The sequence below is a fragment of the Sordaria macrospora genome, chromosome 7 (assembly GCF_033870435.1).
Source record: "Sordaria macrospora chromosome 7, complete sequence".
Classification (NCBI taxonomy): Eukaryota; Fungi; Ascomycota; class Sordariomycetes; order Sordariales; family Sordariaceae; genus Sordaria; species Sordaria macrospora.
In genome coordinates this window covers 3,101,425-3,120,156 of record NC_089377.1, presented here as the reverse complement: position 1 = coordinate 3,120,156, position 18,732 = coordinate 3,101,425, and the positions used below count along the sequence as shown (strand labels likewise).

General features: G+C 50.4%; 4 protein-coding genes across 4 annotated transcripts; 1 reads left to right on the top strand and 3 right to left on the bottom strand.

The window, feature by feature from the left end:
* Positions 1 to 7,454: 7,454 nt before the first annotated feature.
* Positions 7,455 to 9,117, bottom strand: SMAC4_06990 (uncharacterized protein). The gene is made up of 3 exons (XM_003349106.2): positions 8,694 to 9,117; positions 8,426 to 8,614; positions 7,455 to 8,327 (listed from the first exon to the last, which is right to left on the bottom strand). The coding sequence occupies exons 1-3, from the start codon at positions 9,042 to 9,044 to the stop codon at positions 7,806 to 7,808; spliced, it is 1,062 nt and encodes a 353-aa protein (XP_003349154.1). The 5' UTR covers positions 9,045 to 9,117; the 3' UTR covers positions 7,455 to 7,805.
* Positions 9,118 to 9,427: 310 nt separating this feature from the next.
* On the bottom strand, positions 9,428 to 11,797 carry SMAC4_06991 (uncharacterized protein). The gene is made up of 6 exons (XM_003349107.2): positions 11,692 to 11,797; positions 11,522 to 11,627; positions 10,935 to 11,472; positions 10,512 to 10,885; positions 10,113 to 10,462; positions 9,428 to 10,054 (listed from the first exon to the last, which is right to left on the bottom strand). The coding sequence occupies exons 1-6, from the start codon at positions 11,735 to 11,737 to the stop codon at positions 9,645 to 9,647; spliced, it is 1,824 nt and encodes a 607-aa protein (XP_003349155.1). The 5' UTR covers positions 11,738 to 11,797; the 3' UTR covers positions 9,428 to 9,644.
* A 500-nt stretch (positions 11,798 to 12,297) lies between these two features.
* On the top strand, positions 12,298 to 14,237 carry SMAC4_06992 (uncharacterized protein; the record flags this gene model as incomplete). Its single annotated transcript, XM_024655748.2, has 1 exon — positions 12,298 to 14,237. Exon 1 carries the CDS (start codon positions 12,306 to 12,308, stop codon positions 14,235 to 14,237), a length of 1,932 nt encoding a protein of 643 aa, XP_024511581.1. The 5' UTR covers positions 12,298 to 12,305.
* Positions 14,238 to 15,153: 916 nt separating this feature from the next.
* Positions 15,154 to 18,598, bottom strand: SMAC4_06993 (uncharacterized protein). Its single transcript, XM_003349109.2, has 4 exons — positions 16,517 to 18,598; positions 16,253 to 16,314; positions 16,068 to 16,181; positions 15,154 to 16,011 (listed from the first exon to the last, which is right to left on the bottom strand). The coding sequence occupies exons 1-4, from the start codon at positions 18,093 to 18,095 to the stop codon at positions 15,544 to 15,546; spliced, it is 2,223 nt and encodes a 740-aa protein (XP_003349157.1). The 5' UTR covers positions 18,096 to 18,598; the 3' UTR covers positions 15,154 to 15,543.
* Positions 18,599 to 18,732: the final 134 nt, after the last annotated feature.

Sequence of the window (18,732 nt, the reverse complement as noted above, 5' to 3'; positions counted from 1 at the left end):
TTTCCAGTCTGGTTCAGCTCGGACGTTGTCCAGACCTCTTCACATCAGGAAGCCTCCATTCAAGTGATGTACAACGATACAACGGGAAAACGGGTCCACGTCGGGATCAGAACCTTGGTTCTCAACGGTGCATTTTGTGGGGTTTGGAGGACCCATGTCTTGATCCCTACACTACAGGATCTAGACACTGGTGGATTCCGTCCCTCACCTGTTCGATTCACAAACTGTGTAGATGACGAGGAGATGCATCCGACCGGTGACAGGTCTCATCACAATCCGCTTCCCCCTCGCTCGTCACGGCTACTCCTCCTAGGACCCTCCATGTCGGAAAGGGGTAGTGGAAACAACAAAGTGGTGAAGGGATGGCGCAACGTTTGCTTTTCCGTGCCAACCCAAGGGGCAGTCTTCCCTTTACCTGGTTCTTCCGAAACCTTCTGCAAAGACACGGAACGAGAGATGAGCGAAACCAGCTCGGATACCAAACGGGCCGTCGCTGGAAGGGTCTTCAATTTGTGTCCCGTCCTTCCTAGCAGGCAATAAATCAGTTCCCGCTCCTCGCTAGCCAAAAATACCCGGAATTAATATCAACACCGGTCGAGTACGTGTTCGGGTCCTGCATACAATCAATGTCATGTTTTTGAGGCTCTTACACTGGAAGTGAGAAGACCATGTGTTCCTTTCCAAAATGTTTGTTCATGTTTCCTTGTTCCGTTGGCGAGGAAGGATGTCGCGGCCAGCTATGATACGGAAGCGTTCGATGGTGAAAGTCTACCATATTCGCGAAGAATAGCCGGATTTGTGACACTTTCCTTCATGATTTCCCAGCACCGTTGGCTTGCTCCTGGTTAGCCATGGAGCATCTTCCCAAAATCCCAAGACGCAAATGTTCTTCTGGGATGAAGATCCCCTAGGTCTAGGCTCATCTTTCTAGACTTCGCTTGTCATGTCTCAGTGGCAATAGGGTTACCAGACACGCAATGAACCGAAGTCGATACCAATAAAGCAGCGAACTATTTCTGAAGAGTTCTGTCTTGACTGCCGGTAGCGGTAGCTCCTAGCCTCCGTATTGTCTCATGGAGAGATCTAGTCTTGTGAGGGAGAAATCAAGAGTAGGAAAAGGTTACCGGCAATATCAAGAAACACTTTGTGTCTACGCTTGGATTTGACTCTCCTGCTAGATTTACCGCAGCTCCGTCATTCCTTTTGGGATTAGACAGACCAATACTGACACTCACATAACCAAGAAAGCCTTTACAGACGGGTTAAATACAGAGCATAGGTAAGTGTTAGTAAGTGAATGTATTAAGAACATGAGGATGAGTTATAACGAGGTGCAATGACCCATCTAGTCCACTAGGAACATGCAGAGCAAGCTTTAACCTCTTGCCTAAGCTTCACGATCGTACACCACTGCCCTACATGTCATCCAGAGATGCTGAACGTCCGGTTCCTCTCCCCAGGACTTGAGGGTTCTCCACGGAGTAAGCCCCGCCCGATCTGGCCGACAACCAAGTCCCGGGCTGATGTGACAATGGAAGACATGAGGTGACGTTTAGTGTGGTCACTTGTGTTCATCGCACGTTTCTCAGACCCGAACCAAATTCCAGCTCTGCGTGGTGCATTGAAGAAGCTAACATTGATCAGGATCGCCAGTGCATTTTCATGTACTCGGCAGACATATCAACCACATAACCATACTGACAGGCTGAGATAGCAGGTGGCCGCCTGAAGTTATAGTGCTATAAGCCTCATCAGACGCGATATCGAGGTGGTAAATTTATTGACACCCATCTGTTATGACCTTCCTTTTCTGGACATTTCGCTATCCCGTCCAGCGGGTCCGGGCCGGAGATTGGGATCACGTCGTCGGGTCCAGAGCTAAGCATGAGGCCGAATTCGGTCTTATAAAGCCCCCGTCTACGTGGATGAAGCGCAGAGTCAAGGTGATGAGATATGCGTCGCACATTACGGCGCATTCATAGTCCAGCTTGGCATGTTGAGGCTGTCATGATTGTCAAGTATTTGCATCGTGGACACCGGAGTAAACATAGACCGAAGCCACACCCAGCTCAAGGTGTGGTGGCGCAACTCACTCAGGCAACGAACAGACGGGACCAAAACAACGTGTCGGTCCCGGGGAAGGGATTCCATACATACACTAGGCGACGCCACACGTTATACTAGCACATACTGGCACAGGGGCTTTAAATTGACACCTCGTGCCACAAAGAATGAGTGGGTTGCGCATTTCGGGCTCCTATATCGGCCAGATCTCTTAAGGTGTATGCCGCGACCTGTAAGACACAGCGTATGCTGCAATTGGTGGTTGGTTGGTATATAAGTGAAGCTGATATGGCCGTGCTGTGCCAGTTGTCAGTTGTGGCGTCCTTGGCCGGCCCGCGATTCCTTGAGACACCTCATTGGTTCGTGAGAGCCTTGTTTTAATTTGCACTTATCTGCACTGATGATATTTCTTCGAACAGTCAGCTAACATTGTCAAGGAGTCCTCCTGAGTTTCCATATGCGGCCTGGACATATAGAGTTTCTCGGGACGGTCGCCATCCGGACAGCTACACTTGATTATGTGATACTAGCTGCTCTGTCGTGTATGCCAATCGCAGAGAATCAATTCCTCGCAACGATGTGGAAGTTGTCCGCTAACTGGTCCATTCGCAATCCTGAGCTTGATGAAAGTACTGATAGGAAGGAACAATGGACATTCAAGCGATTACCGACATGTCCGGTAATCGGCCATGGCTCTTTCCATGAACACCAGGTCTGTGCGTGTTCCGGTTCCTTACAAGGAAAGAGGAGCAGCAGATGACGTCTCCCACCAAATCAGACTTTTCCAAGAAGAGGGAGCAAGAAACTCATTTCACTTTCTTCTCTCTTTTTCTTTCATGAAAAGTACGTGGATGGCGTTGCCAAGCTCGACTCCAATGGGTGTCATCATCTACCAACTTACACATCAACCTACCGCTTTGTCAATCATGACCAAGACCATTATCAGAACTGGAAGTCATGACAGGGTTCCATATCCCAAACCCCAAAGACTGCAGAAAAGCCACGCGTGACGAGATGGTCCAGGAAATGAACCAAGAAAGGGACCTGTCCACTTGGACCAGGTTGCCATTCCAACGCCATGGAGGCAAGGGGGGCTATGGCTGCAGGCACTTTAAACAAACGACTACCGGTGTGCAACGTCTTGTGATCGTTTATCGAATCGGATAAAACATTCGGACAAGAGCGAGCATTTGGTATGTTGAAAGGATGGAAGAAGGGAAGGGATTCCCAGTGCGACTGCACAGTACCATAACTGACCACGCAGCTTCACACAGGAGGTGAACACGATTGGCAAGAAATGGCACGCTGGCAAGGTTTACGAACGACGATTCCACCATGCCCTACCGTTGATCGAAAAAGCAGAAGCTTGCATAGCCGAGACCGTCCACAAGGCAACCCTATCACCCTGGAAAACGTCCGAGCGTACAGCAGATTCCCACAAGAGACCCAAGCATGTCATGGCCCTTTCTGGACTACCGCAATCATGTTATGTCCAAATCGGGACTCCCAAAGCAACTCTTCCAAACTGCTTGAAGCTGCACACAGTTCACATCCTAGTGGCAAACCTGCCTTTCTGTGTGCAGTGTGCAGTTACCCGCCATGTCACAGCGGCACGCATACATTCGGCCGCCGTCTGTCCTGTCATATGCGGCCACCCCCCTGGTCCTTCATTGCCGACGACACTCGACGATATTCTCGGACAGGGCCGCGTTTCTATCTTGACAATCGACTAGACATCGTGCGGTGCCGGACGACCCGGTCCGCCCGGTCGAGACCGCTTCGGAACGGGGGTTGGGTCCTTTCGTCGGTTTATATCGGGGGTCAGCTCGTGTAGACATTCCTGATGTTCCTTGTCCTATGTCCGTGAAGTGACATTGCCGGATACATACGGGACGGAAGGTGGTGGTGCTGACTCCCAATGCTGTTGGGTGTCTAACAGCCATGCCGGTATCGTCTCGACAGATCCCCGACCCTCCAACCGTCTGACACACGTCTACCACCGTGATCTCACAAACGACCGGGACTGTCCTACGCAGCCTTCTTTCCCAGAGCCCCAACAGGTACGTACGTAGGCCTCCTCCGCACCTCATGACAAATACGCTCACGTATGTCTGTCTGATGTGCAGTTCATCCCGCGGAGGAATCCGTGCCTCTCGCTTGTTGGCAGGTGAGGGCAGTCTTTCCCATGGTCGTTCTTGATCATCAACACAGCTGACCCGATTATCAGTCCCTTCCAATATATACTTCATACGGATCTTCATACCCACAAGGCGATTCATATTGCTTCCCTCTACCGACAGAGAGGTAGCTGGTAAAAGCGCTCCAAGAATAGCAGCAAATCGCAATGACTCTACCTTGGTCACTCGCTCTCTGGGATTGCGGGGGAGAGATATTGCGGAGAACAGAATTTTTCGACGGCTGGAGACGAGATTGGCAGGGTCGGCGGTCGGGAGAGACAAAGTGAAAGTGAAAGAAAATTCAATCAACAACCCGCTCGCTCGAAGCCGGCGTGATCTCACCATTTCCATTCCGACCGACCAGGGGTCCAGCCTTTCCGAAGGCCGCCCAACGCGCGCCTGGCATCTTCAACATCCGCGAGCCGTCGTTACATCGAATGAAACTGGCCAGTGACCAATCAAGAGATTGAAGGGGCAAAGTAACTGCCAGCCCGTTAGAAGGAGGGAGGGGGCTTACCTGTCTCCCTTGTATCCGGGGGAGTACCTACCGGTACTGGTCGTTGTCCTTTGTCCTTTTTGACCTAGGTCATTCATCTCGACCGTTCATGTCGATGGGAGAACAAACAAGTGACCAGCATACAGAAAGGACCAACATGAGATGCAACTGATGGGCCGGAAAGTCGGCCAACGAGCCTTGTCCCTCCCTCGCTCTTTTGGCAGACTCAGAGTCTGGATTTCTCTCCACAGACGTTCAGAGGGTGTACAACAAGGAACTATGTACTCCCACAAGACACTCCTCGATATCTGCATAACTCGCAATGCAATGAGCTCAAAATTCCACGGCAGCAGTATGTAGCATGCCAGTCATGCCAATCATGCCCTCCTTCTCCTCTTCCTGCACATCAAAAGGGTTGGTAACTCACGTTTCCGGGCCGGCCGCTCAGCTTACACACACACACGCACACACACTTGATTCTTCATTCCTGGAGACACGTGCAACGTTCGCAAATCTCATATCAAGATATTAAATGGCGCTCGTGCTAAACTCATGCTCAGTCTTCCCTCGATGGATTAATTACCGGGGACGCTCATCATTGCTTCCCCGCCGGCCAGCCAGTTAGCAACCATCCAGACAGCATCTATGGAGGGCAGTGAACAGAGGGCAGGTAATCTACATAATCCCAGGTTTCGTCGGAGACCCCATCGAACTTCTCGGTACCGTAGTCCGTTTTTCCGTGGGTCATTTCCCTTTCTTTTGTAGCTTTGTAGCTGTGTCGCCACTTGCCATTTCTTATACAATCATATCAATGTGCGCTCCATCCCCTACCGTACCGTAAACCGTAGGTTAGATGTCTGTCAGATGTCTGTAGACGTCTGTCATATGGCGGATGGAAGATGGCGGATAGAAGATGGCGGATGGAAGATTGAGTGGTGGGTGGTGGGTGGTGGGTCGCCTGGAAATCTGTGAGATGGAAAAGGTAATAATTCAATATGGGAAGGTCCCAATTGCGATACTGAAAGACCTTCACGTGAAGATTGAAGTGTGAACATATGTGAATATAGAGAAGGTCCTGATGTCCTGGGGTCCTGGGGTGCACATGTTCACAAGTTCATTTGTTCAGATCTTCACATGTTCAGATAGTTCATGGTCAACCATGTGATGTTTTCTACGGGGGGACTGGGGACAGCTCATGCTCCTTGAAGTTGCGTGTAGAGAGGAACAGGCAGACTGGATAGTCCAACAGGGAAAAGAGTCCAAGGGATCCACAAATATGGCAAGAAACATGAAGAAATGCGTCCGACTGATAGAACTCATAAACGAACTGGTGAATTTTATGGCTCGAAGTACGAGTTAAGCAATGTATCATCGATGGAGCGAGAAATATTATTGGGTAGCCTACACCACAGATAGCGACGGCATGACTTTCCCTAGTCTCTTAGACATATGGCCATGACACACGCGCCAACTACACTCCTTAATTCACATGACACATAACTTCTGGGAAATTGCCAAATGGCGTGTAATGACCTTTCATACCTAGCTCAGCTTCTTCGCGAGGGTACCTATTCAATAGTATATTTAGCTCATGACATGCTCTGAGAGGTCGGTCGACAAACAAGTGGAGGAGGGAACGAAGAAGGCAAACGCAGAAACAAAAGGAAAGTAAGCAAGGAGGGAACAGCGAGAATTAACAAAAGGAATTGGAGAAAGAAAAAAGGACGCAGGGGGCGGAGAGAAAAAGGAAGAGAAAATAAAAGAGAATCCAACCGAAACGTGCCCACAGAAAGGAAGTGTGTCGTTGTGTTGTTACAAAGTCTGACACGGGCACTGAAGCGTCCTGGGAAGTAAAATGGGAGAGAGGAGAAAAGAAGATGATTTTTGTAAGGAATAATACATCCCCTCGAGGGAGATCATGTTGCCCCAACAAAGAAAGAGCCACAGGTAGAGCCACAGGTAGAGCCACAGGTAGAGCCACAGGTAGAGGTAGAGTCAGATTATTGGCGAGACTGAGACGCTGAGGGAATCCAGACAGCACGAAATCGAGCAAGTGCGGATAAAGAGATCAAATTCCATTGTTTTCTATATTCGTATACTGACTTTACTTGTAGGCAGTATGCCAGTAAATTAAATGTGATCAATGGCGCGAGAAGTGACCGTTGTCGGTCTTCTTGGGCCTGTGAGGTCTGCGGCTTTGCGCTTCTTTCTCTCTTTCCTCAGCTGTTAGCTCAGCAAAGATCTATCAGTGTAAAAGAGCGATGAAAGCCTACACCAGCGTGTCTTTCCCTCCCAAGAGTAGCCATGTAGAGAACAATGCCCTTATCTCCAAGTGGAGAACGGAGAGGTGAAGTGTTGTTGACCGTCCCAGTTCTCTTTTTGCTTTTTCCTTCCACGACAACGAAAAGGTAATTATCGACAGTAGAATAGCTACGGCAAACTCTTGGATCTCAATCACATATTCCCATATTCCCATATTCCCATGGATTCATGCTCCGTTCTAGTGGACGCGCTTATGGTATCTGTAAATGCCTTTAGTTAGATTTCATTCTCTTCCATTCCAGTTCTTGCACGTTAAGACACTCATCTCAAGAGATTCAAGTGGACTTCTCAACCTCCAACCCGCCGTATATGGAAAAGCGCAATGCCTCAAGTTGTAGGGTATAGCTAACAGCTGTCATATGAGACCAAGAGCGTCTGGGAATCTACCAAAGTCAACCCGACATTCGACAAGGCGTTATCAGCATCGCAATTATATCCATCAACATCATCACCACCACACTCCGCGTCTTCCACGATGTTTGTTCTTCGGAACGGACCGTTATAAGCACAGGGGTATTTATAATCACTGGGATATCATCACAATACGCGCAATTCTATGACTGACCTTGTAACTACTCGAAATACTACCTCTTCGGTGTTTGGATCAATTAGACTCCTGTTCTTGGAGCGGTTCTTCGTCGCTTTGTTGTCCCTTACCTCGTTCTTTGAGCCCTTCAACCCATTCAGCATCCCCCTTGGCCCCTCTCTTCCCCCTTTTCCCCCTACTCCCCCTTACTCCATGTTCTTCAACCCCATTTACTACTCAACCTGCCATACAACCCCTGATCAACAGCCATCACACTCCCATGCCTCAACCCCGTCGGCCACCCCGTCCTACTACTCTGTGTCCACCCCGAATTACTTCCCGGGTTACTACTCTCAAACGGCCGATACCCATCGCTCCCATAAAAGTCCAACAGCAAATGAACTTTTCCGGGCGTAGTATTATCCCAATACGCCGCCGGTCCTTCCACCCCGCTCTGAATAATCACTGACGAGCCGCCGGCGCGTGTCCAGGTGCCGAAGAGGCCCGTGGTAGAGGTTTCAACGAAGACGGTTTTGAGGGTTTCGTCTTTCATGAAGCGGAGGAAGGATTGTGAAGAAGAGTTAGAGGGGTTGAGCGGGAGGATGGTTAAGTCGATGATGTTGGTGGGGGATCGGTCGATGTAGGTCTGTGGAGTGGAGAAGGTGCGGAAGTCGGAGGTGTAGGCGTAGCGGATGCGGATGGAGGAGGGGTTGCCGATGTGGTTTGGGTCGGAGGTTGGATACTATTGGTTTGGGGTTGGTTAGGAGGTTGGAGAAGTGGAACGGGAAACATGGAGGTGAGAAGTCGGAAGGAACGAGGGAGCGACAGGAGAAGACATACAAATTTCGAAGCCCAATGAACAAGATATTGACCCTTCGCCGGATCCCAAATGGCTTCAGGTGCCCAGACCATGCCAGCAGTATTGTCCTCTACCACCACCAAACTCTCGTTGACCCAGTTGATCAGATCGGTGCTTTCCCAGACGAAAATCCCCTTGGAGCCCTTTCGTTGTGCTGCGTCCCACGTTGTCTGTTTTCACCGCATGATCAGTAACCTGGCCGTATTTTACATCTACTGCTGTAGCCACCCACTGATGACGATGACACACCTTTCCGATATTCAAATCAGTCCCAATAATATACCACTTCTTTCCCGCCTCGCTACCTCCACCTGGAACAATCGTCGGGTCCCGAACACCTCCTGTCCCCTTGGTCGGCTTGAAGATTGGTGACCCCTTGTTCAAAGCTTTGAACGAGATGGGGTTATTGCCATTGCTGAGGTAGAAGTAGACGTATGGATCGGCGCCGAGGAAGAAGACGCCCAAGTAACCGGCGAGCGATGGGTCGGCATGCTGTGCTAGTTGGTTGTCGTGAAGGCCTAGAGATGCGGTGTCGATGACGAGGGCGCTGCAGGCCCAGGCCCAAGTAGAGACAAGAAGAGCGAGACTAAAGAGCCTCATCTTTGACTTGTGGTACGCCACCCTAGGATAACTTTGGGGGACGAAAGGGATGTTGAAGAGGCTTAGAAGGGTTCAGGCACCCGGAGAAGCAAGGTGTGGCTGCAAGCACGTTGAAGATCTGGGACCTCAAGACCTTTATATCCCAAGAAAGCTCATCTACCTTCCCTTTGGAGCCTACCATTTATACGCTACACCCTCCCCATGTGAAGCAGTCTCCTAATATTGACGTAGAGTGTGATCCCTGGAGACCACGAGCTCCAGATGGCCCTGAAACATTGAAAGTTGGGGAAACTGGGGTTAGGTGACATTTAGGCAAAGGAGGAGCCCAGGAGGGCCGAAACATGTTGTAAATGGCTAAATCATGCCCGTCATGCCCTAGATTGATCAGAGAGTGTTGCAGTCCAAGGGAGATCTCCAGATTTTCTGGGGTAAATCGTTCCGATTCGATTGCTGGAAACAAGATTCTCCATTTTGGGCGCGGCCAAGTACCGAACGTTGTCCGTGGCTACACTGCAACGCTAGAAAAGGGGGTCCCGGAGCCGAGCCTGGACACAACTAGAGAGTGCCGTTGAAGCTTTAAAGATACGACATGCGCTCCAATCATCTTTCGCCTAGCTCAGCTTCCATGTTCGTGTGGTGGTCCCGTGTGGATATTAGACCGAGTTCGTGGCCAGCATTGTTCATGGCGTTGTCTAGCATCATTCGAAAGGCGTGAGCGCGTATGTCCAAGGATGCTTCCTCCCGGACCGAAATCTGAGAGAAACTGCTCGACAAGTTCAGATTCGGAGCAATGGTGGTGCCATCCCAGTTTTCAACGCCCTGGAGGGATGAAGGCTCATGGAATGAGCTTCTAGGTTCGCTAGCGGTCGACTGGCTGTCATCACTGATTAGGATGGGTTGTTCCCCTTGTTCCCCTTGTTCCCTTGTTTCGAATATCTCTGCCATTATTTTGTCGTGTCGGAATGAACTACCGGAGCAATACTTTCCAAACAAGTGTTCGATGGCAATACCTGATAAACCTGAGTGTCAGTGACTAATTATGATTATTAGGGAAAGGAGTAATCATACCTTGTTCAAGCCACTCGCGCGGGTTAACAGTGTTAGGCCATACGTCCTTTGGTTTGAAAGCATCAATCAAATGGCAAAGCTCGGCATACGACGAGTGGCGCGAATATGGAAAGGTGATGATGCTAGGCAGGTTTCCTCCGGCTCTGCTGTTAGCGGCCAGAATGGACCTGCCTTGAGCTATCTGAGATCTCGACTTGTCAATCAGGTCTCGCAGGAAATGAAGTAGTGCGGTCTTGTTGCCTGTGTCCGATGTAAACTGTTCCAAGCCTATCTCTATCTTGGAGCCACTCGCGAAAGATTCGAGAGGTAGAAGTTCGACTTTCTCTGCCGACTTTTCCAGCCACCGGATACTGTAAGAGTTAGCATCAGGATAGTCGAGGGATGCTTTGGCGGTCTTACAACTTCAAGACCATCTGAATTTGTATCTCAGACAAGCGATCTTCTTCCTCCTCGCGCTCTAGATCGTCACCACCTCCACCAATGCCAAGTTCCGGAAGGTCTTCACCATCGTTGAGATGCGTAAGCACGGGGTGTATCTGGACTATCGGGTTTTCTCGAACTGTCTTGCAGTAGTTGCCCTTCTCACAGCTATGAAGGCGGACGTTTTCATCTAATGTCAGGCAACCCGGATGGTACAAGTTACCACGCATAAATCCCACGAGGGCCGGAGCCTCAGGAGACAAGTGATGCAGGACACCAAAGCCGCGCTTGTTGCCGGGATCCTTGGCCAGAAGGGACTGGTATATGCCCATTTTATATTCATCAACATGAACCTATCACTGTTAGCTGAAACTCGAGGGATGGCAACGGGGCGACTCTTACTTTTGACCCCAGTGCTTTGGACAGGGCAACCCACACATCTTCGTACCCGTATGTCCAGGCTTGAAAGTGGAACATGGTATCGGGAGGGTACTTGGAAACCTTCTCCAGCAACTCGCTGATGCCCTGAGCTTTTGTAGGAAACTTGATGTCTTCGATAAAGGATGTATCCAGGTAGATGGTATCGAGTGTCTTCAGACCATATGCATACTGAACCATAGACGGTGACCTTGCAATGGCGTTGACGTGCCATGGTTCGCTCCGGATATCGCCAGTATAGAGGGCAGCTTTTCCTTGACCCTCGAACAAAAACATGACAGCACCGGGACAATGGTTGGCGTCTAGGAGGGTGACTTGGATATGGTTCCCTGGTTCGAGCTCGAGTTCGACCGGGGTGTCGAGAGGGAGTGGCTTCAACAAGTTCTTCAGGTGCTTATAGGACAGTTGTCGGGCTTCCAGGGTGCCTTGGGCATAGTTGATACGGCGAGAGACGGTCTCTAGGCTGAGGAGTATCTCCCTGGTGGCGGCAGAGCAGTACACGCTAAACATAATTAGACATGGCCGTCAAGAGGGCAGAATTTCCGACTAACAAGGGTGATCGCAAAGTGTCGAGACCAGCAAGGTGATCAGTGTGGACATGGCTCAAGAGGCAAGCCAAGGGAGGCCTGCGGTTCGGGTGGTAGCGGAAGAAGTCGACTACAACATGGTCAGTGGTTAGCCATGGGAGCCAAACAAGAACGAAGGAAAGCCATTTGCTAACCTCGAATATCAGGGAACTCGGCCAACAAGCCGTTAAAGGTCGACATGGCAAACTTCTCGCATCGCTCTTCTTGGGGTCGGGATTGTGGTGTCACGTTCAGGCATTGGGCCCAGTCAAAATATTTCGATGGCGATGCATTGCAATCAGAAAGAATGAATCTTGTACTTCAGCAAGGCTATCTTTTCGTGAATTCACGAGGCCGAGAAAGAAGTCGATGAAGGGAAGAGTCGCGAGGCTCGTCATAGGGCTGAAGAAAACAAAGAACCAAAACCCCACCGGTTCGGCTGCCTAAAATCCCCCCACCCCCACTACGGGCCGGGTTGGGGTAATTGTTTACAGTGGGCCATGCTCCTAAAATCCCCCGCAATGCCTAGCCGAGAGCCCCTAAAGTGACGTGCCTTGCACGCTTTGACTTGACAAGAAACACCAATCCGCGTCGACTTCGATCCTCCTCAACTTCTTGTCCCTGTTTCATCGAGACTTCACCCGAACCAAGAATAACCAGCCATGGTGCCAACAACAACCGAACACCTCGGGCACGACCAGAATATCCTCTTCCAACTGTCTACCAATATTCGCTGAACGACGGGAATGTTCCAAGCACGACCGACACAATGGCGACCACCAGTCTGAGCTCCCACCTCGTCGAGTTGCTGCTGGCCAGCTTGACTCCGGGTCGCATCACGGCGCTCGTCATCCTCCTCACCATTGCGAGTTTCGCCATCGATTCGACCAAGAAGCCATCGTATCCCAAATCGTTACCTCGAGTCGGCTACACGGGAGGAATCCGCGCCACCATACGCAACTGGATGAACCTCTCTAACTACCACAACTGGGCCGAAGAAGGTTACAACAAATACGGCAAACACGGCCGCTCCTTCGTCACTCCCGCCTCTCCCAGCCAGCCGGACGAGATCGTCGTCCCTCGAGAACAGATAGCCTGGATGCTCGAACAGCCCGAGACGGTGCTCAGCACCCAAGAATCCCACAAAGATGTCCTTTTCAGCGCCTACAACTTCTTCGATGTCGACGACCACTTCCCTACCAAGGTGATGCACAAGCACCTAGCCCGCAACCTTGTCACGCTACTCCCCGACATCCAACAAGAAGTAGTCGACTCCATCGACCTTGCCTTTGGCGTCGACGCCGAGAACTGGAAGTCCCTCAACCTCTGGGAAGCTCTTCTAACTATCGTCCCCCGCGTCATGAACCGTCTAGCCGTCGGCCTGCCTCTCTGCCGCAACCAGGCCTTTCTGTCAAGCCAAGTCGGATTTGCCGACGACGTCTTCCGCAACTGCCTGATCCTGACGCTCTTCCCGACGGTCCTCCACCCGCTCGTCGGCCGTCTCGTCACCTTACCCAACTGGTACCACTTTCGTCAAGGCTACCGCCTCCTCAAGCCCGTGATCGAGCAGCGCCTGCGCGATTACGAGCGCTTCGAATCCGGGGAGTCGCAAACGCCACCGGAAGAATCGCTGATCACGTGGCTCATCCGCCAAGCCAAAGCCGACAACCTCCCGCACGAGCAGACGCCCTACATGATCGCCATGCGTCTTTTACCTATCGAGTTCGCAGCCATTCATACGACAGTCATCACCCTACACGCTTTATTCCTCGACTTGCTTGCCTCCGACCCTTCCAAGGACTATCTCTCCATCCTGCGCGAGGAAACCGCCACCATTTTAAGCCAAGAACCCAATGGCATCTGGACCAAAAATGGTCTTGCGAGGTTATACCGCACCGACAGCGCTATCCGCGAAAGCATGCGCCTGTCGACTTTTAGTACCGGGCTGACGCACCGGAAAGTGGTAGCGAAGGAAGGCATCACCAATCCGGTTGAGGGGTGGCATGCCCCCTACGGGGCGATTCTGAAGACGAATATGAGCGTGCAGCATGATGCTGAGATTTACGAGGATCCGCAGATGTATGATGCTTTGAGATTTTCGAGGGTCAGGGAGGAGTATGAGGCTCGTTCTGAGAAGGAGAAAGAAAAGGGGGATACGGAGGAAGCGTTGAGAGTCAAGAGGTTGGGGTTGGTGACTACAAGTAGTGAACATTTGCCTTTTAGTCATGGGAGACATGCTTGGTTTGTACTTGTTCTCTCTCATCGCGCTTTTTTATTTTTCTTTGCATTATTTATGATTGCCTTATTTGTTCTTCTTTCTCTCCCCTCTCATTTTCCCCCTTTTCCTCTCCCTCTCCTTTTTTCACTTCTTTCCTTTTATTTCTATTTTTTATTCCTACACCCTTTCACCATACAGGAACCCGTTTCCCCTTCCTCCAGCCTCTGTTTACACCCTCACCTCACACCTCTAGTCCTCCTGTTCAAAACCCACCTTGCTAACCGGATTGTCTGCAATAGCCCCGGCCGTTTCTTCGTAGCCCACGAAGTCAAAATGATGCTATCCCACATCCTCCAAAACTACGACTTCAAGCCCATCGCCAACCGACCACCACCAACGTGGGTAGCGCATACGATCATCCCGGCTTTGGATGTCAAGATTGATGTTAGGCGGCGGCGACAGAAAGACGCCAGTGCTGCTTGATGTCTGATATCTGTTGTCGTTGGGTACAATCAGGTTGGATTTTTTTTTTTTTTTTTTTTTTTTTTTTTTTTTTTTTTTTTTTTTTTTTTTTTTTTTTTTTTTTTTTTTTTTTTTTTTGGGGGGGGGGGGGGGGGGGGGGGGGGGGGGGGAGAGGGGTTATTACACGCTGATGAGTTGAATTTCTTGGGATATGTGCGTGATTTCGTGGCAGTGTACATATACGTACTTCAGGTCACTTGACAATTTGTCTCCAACTAGGCGTAGCCAATTACCATATGACTTGATGACTTTTTCCAAGACCTCCTGAAATACTGGAAACACAACAAACACTGTCGCTAATTTCCCGAATACAGGATGGGAGTGTACTAATGTACTACCATAGGCCATCAACATCATCCACAGGGCACAGAAAGATCGCAGAAAAAAAGGAGTAGCATGTTGAGCGAGTGAGTGTACGTACTCACGACTCGGGAGGAGGAAAAAGGTTAAACTAGTACTCTAGTAGGGTTGGTGCTCGCTGTTTTTACTGAACTAGCTCCCTCCAACTTCCAGCTTCCAAGCAAGATAGCTAGCAAGTCAAACGAGGCAAGGGAACTCGTTGCTTGATTTCCATTACCACCCACCCATCCACCCACCACCTTGGAGGCTGCAGTGGGGATATCACGACTTTTACCCATCGATACATAGTCTAGTCGAGTCACTGTTTCCTTTTCTTGTTTGGGCCTCCAGTTAGTGTCAGTTGCACGCGCAAACCTTGCAGGATCTTATTTTTTTATGATGCCTCCTTTTTCCCCTTTTTATTTCCTTTTTTTTTTTTTTTAAAGAATTTCTTTCTTTCTCAATTATTTTCTCCTCGTGTCTTTTTTTTCTCTTTTTTTTTCTCTTTTTTTTCTTTTTTTCTTTTCTTTTTTTTTCCTTCGCGTACTTACTTACTCACCACTCTCGTCTCTTCTATTCTACGTCTGTCCTGTTCTGTGTTGCTCAATTTAGTTCTGCTCTCTCTCTTATTCTGTTTCAGTATTCTCTATTCATGTGAATCCTGCTCAGTGCTTCGCTGCGTTATCCCATGTGTTTCTTTCGACCTAACCTCCTCGCTTTTTGTTGTTAAAACAACTGAACATACACTTCTTTTACATTCATCCCCATCTGCCCCGTTAAACACCACTGATATCTCCCATTTATACCTGGTTCCTATGATCATCTGTTCTCTGGTTGGTCTTTTCCGGCTCAGTGGGTGTTTCCGGTCTTTGGTTCTTTAACGATGGAGGAAGACCGCGCATAAGGCGGAAAAAGCCTTCCGGCTACTCTAACGCGCAGACGACCTCTCGTGGTAATCCTCCACACGCTTGTTATCGTTTTGATTATTCCAGTGATTGTTGTTGTTGTTGTTGTGATGCGGCTTCTTCTTGTTGTTCCACCACGAGGCAGGGTTGAAGCCCGAACTTGAATCGATTTCTCGGCGGGCCTTCAGTTCATGTAGTTTGTGGTGACGAATTCCTGGAAAATATGTTGTTTTGTTTGATCCGAACATGGCATACAACTCCATCTCTCTCATCAAGAGGCGGCCGCACTCCTCCTCGACTTCCTGGCCGTCCTTGGCGATCAGCACGGAGAGATTCTCGTTGAGCGAGTTCTTCAAGTATCCAATGCGAGAAAAGGGCACGGCAACTTTGGTAAGCCATTTGAGACGGAAAGGTGGAGAGGTCTGCCAGTGAATGTTCTTCATCCAGGATGCTTTGCTGATGTCGGCCGAAGGTAGACTGGTCATCAATGCCTGAAGGTATGTGTTAGGCGCGGATCCAAGATGAATTAAGGCGACCCGTAACTTACAACGCCCTGGAAAGCCTTGCTCTTGTTCACAGAGAAGAAAAAGATGACGTTTCTGCATGTTTCGAAGGCCTTGGTGAACTTTTCTTCGTTGGACGTTTGGGTGACCCAAATCCCCTATTAAAATGTGTAAACCACGGAAACACTACACATCACAAGATCCGGGAGAGATGGGGTGTTTGACTTACGTCCTCCATGGCCTTTTCCAAGTTCTCGTTGTTGAAGGACTTGAGTACGAAGAATCGAGTGTCTGCAGTAGGAAATGTTAGACCTTTCACCGGGAATATGATAACGACACAATAGTGGAACAGATGACGCCCGTCAGATCATGAGGCACGGAGATATCGCCATTGATCAACGGAGTTGAGTGCCTTTCCGGAGGTGTGTGAATCCCTGAGACCGAGTCTTTTGGTGCTTGAATGGGTGAGAGAACGACCGCAAGGAAAACTGACCGCCCTTTTCGCCCGTATTGAAGTGCTCAACATGCTCCAACTCCCTAGATCGCCGGGGTGACTGGGCTCGGGGAGCCTTTTCTCCACGGTGATCGTCAAAGAATCCTTTATCATCACCACGATAACTCCGGTTGTCATATTTATGGACAGAGCGTCCATCGTACTTGTTGAAATCGGAACGATCGCGGGACCGAGGCCGAGGAGAAAACCGAGAGGGCTGATAATCGCGGTCACGAGAGGAGGGACGGCTTAGGCAGTGGTCACGACGAGGTGACGGAGCGCGGTAACGACGGGGAGACCATGATGGAGCACGTTTGGTAGGATATTCGGGTCGGCCACGTTCCCGATGACGGTCGTTGTACTCGTTGTCGATCTCCATCGGCCGGAATCCATTCTCGTCGGGCCGGCCACGTTCCCGATGACGGTCGTTGTACTCGTTGTCGATCTCCATCGGCCAGAATCCATTCTCGTCGGGCCGAAGCTTCTTCTCCGGAGGATGATCGGCCTTTTCCACGGACTTCTCGCGTTCCCTTTTGGGCACTGCGGCCTTGGGAGCTTCGGTTAGTTTGTTAGTGGTTGCCGGGGCAGTCTCGACTAGCGGTGTTGCGACGAGGCCAAAGTCCAATCCCTCTTCCTCCAGCAACTTGCGCCGCTCGGCCTCTAGCCTGGCATTTTGAGCAGCATGCTCGGCTTCAATTCGTTCTTTCTCTGCGGCCAGAGCTTTCAGCTTACGATACCGTTCGAGCTTCTTGGTACGTGTTTCCACGTTGTGGTAATCAGTATGAGCCAGCCATTCCCGTAGGTCCGGGTTGAGCTCCAGGGCTCGCTCGAGCGCCTTTTCAGGAGTCAAGGAGGTAGCGGTAGGCTCAACCCTGGCTTGAACACTTTGGATTTCGGGCCTGCTATTTGTACGTATAGCCTTCTCGGTGCCCGTTTGGGGCTTACCGGGGCCTTTTTGAGACACATGTTTCTTGTTAGGGATCAAACCAGCTCCTGATCGCGGGGTCCTTTCAGTTCCCTGGGAGACTTGGTGCTTCGGTCGTTCTGGGCGTCTTTCGTGCGCCTCTGCCTTGACTGGCTCTTCCGCACCGCTCTCAATCTCATCCTCCTCGACTGGAGTAAAGGGTGCTGTGATGGCAGCCTTTGCGAGTCCAGGAGGAGGCAGGGAGAATTGGTTCGAGGCCGGTGGAGGAGTAGCCTGATTTGGTGGCGCCTCAACAGAGCCTTTGTTTTGCTGTTTGATAGAGGGAACTGATGTAGAAACAATTCCTGGCATGGGATCGGCATGATCGGAAAAGGAGCGGATCAAAGCGGCGATGTCATTTTCATCGGCTGAGATGGATGTCTCGGTAGGAAGCTGAGGAACAGTATGAGGGACAAAGTCAGGTTTGGGTTGCTGGGGCTTTGGTGTTGGGGCGACCGTGGGGGTTAAGGGTCTGTTGGCAGGTGCAAGGTCGCTGATGGCCGGCGAAGGACGAGTAGAGCGGTCCTTTTGCATAGATTGAAGCCGTTGCTTGAGCTCGCGTGTTTTGGCGTCGAGAGCCAGCTTGTTCATGTTGGGTAGAACGGGACTTGACATGATGACGAGCGGTGGGCCAATGGCACTGGCGACGCGTTAGTAAATCGTCGAGGTAGGAATGCTGGCTATTTGCTGATTGATATGGCTGTCTTGGGCAAAGGCGAGCAAGCAAACAACTCTTTTGGGTATGAAGGCGGGCTTTTGTTGACGACCCGGGTTAGCCGGTGAGATTCGATGCGAAGGTTGCCTGACTTGTTGCTCGCAAATGTTGTCCAAGGTTGAAATGAACGCTGTTCAATATTTCGGTTGTTGTTGTTGATATTTCTTGCTGTCGATGGAAACACTTGTGTCCAACACCGGCCGAGGACGAGCAGAATAAACGTACTAGCTCTCGGGTTCGATGGCGAGGGATAGAAAAAGTCTGACCAGATGAGTGCTGCCTAATGTGCTGGGAGCAATGATAGAAGGAAGCACACACTGGCGACTCGACTGGTCCTCCCCGATTGTTGAATTTGTTGTGAAAATGATCAACTTTGGAAGTTGAACTTTTGATGCTTGGAATGGAGCATTGCACTAACACTGGGGCCATGCCCCACCCCCGCTATTTGTGTCTGTCGCTCGAGTCCTTATCGCACCTTATCGGACAGTGCTGTGCTAGTACTGTTATGGTAGGCGCTAGCTGTCCCCGTCGGTTTCT

Coding starts and splice junctions, on each gene's coding strand:
- SMAC4_06990 (XM_003349106.2), bottom strand. CDS start 9,044: ATGAGGCTCTTTAGTCTCGCTCTTCTTGTCTCTACTTGGGCCTGGGCC. Junction 8,615..8,693: donor CTGATTTGAATATCGGAAAG/GTGTGTCATCGT, acceptor CGGTGAAAACAG/ACAACGTGGGACGCAGCACA. Junction 8,328..8,425: donor TTCATTGGGCTTCGAAATTT/GTATGTCTTCTC, acceptor CCAAACCAATAG/TATCCAACCTCCGACCCAAA.
- SMAC4_06991 (XM_003349107.2), bottom strand. CDS start 11,737: ATGTCGACCTTTAACGGCTTGTTGGCCGAGTTCCCTGATATTCGAG. Junction 11,628..11,691: donor CGAGTTCCCTGATATTCGAG/GTTAGCAAATGG, acceptor ACCATGTTGTAG/TCGACTTCTTCCGCTACCAC. Junction 10,055..10,112: donor GCGCGAGTGGCTTGAACAAG/GTATGATTACTC, acceptor CAGGTTTATCAG/GTATTGCCATCGAACACTTG.
- SMAC4_06993 (XM_003349109.2), bottom strand. CDS start 18,095: ATGTCAAGTCCCGTTCTACCCAACATGAACAAGCTGGCTCTCGACGCC. Junction 16,315..16,516: donor CAATACGGGCGAAAAGGGCG/GTCAGTTTTCCT, acceptor TTCCTACTGCAG/ACACTCGATTCTTCGTACTC. Junction 16,182..16,252: donor TGGAAAAGGCCATGGAGGAC/GTAAGTCAAACA, acceptor ACATTTTAATAG/GGGATTTGGGTCACCCAAAC.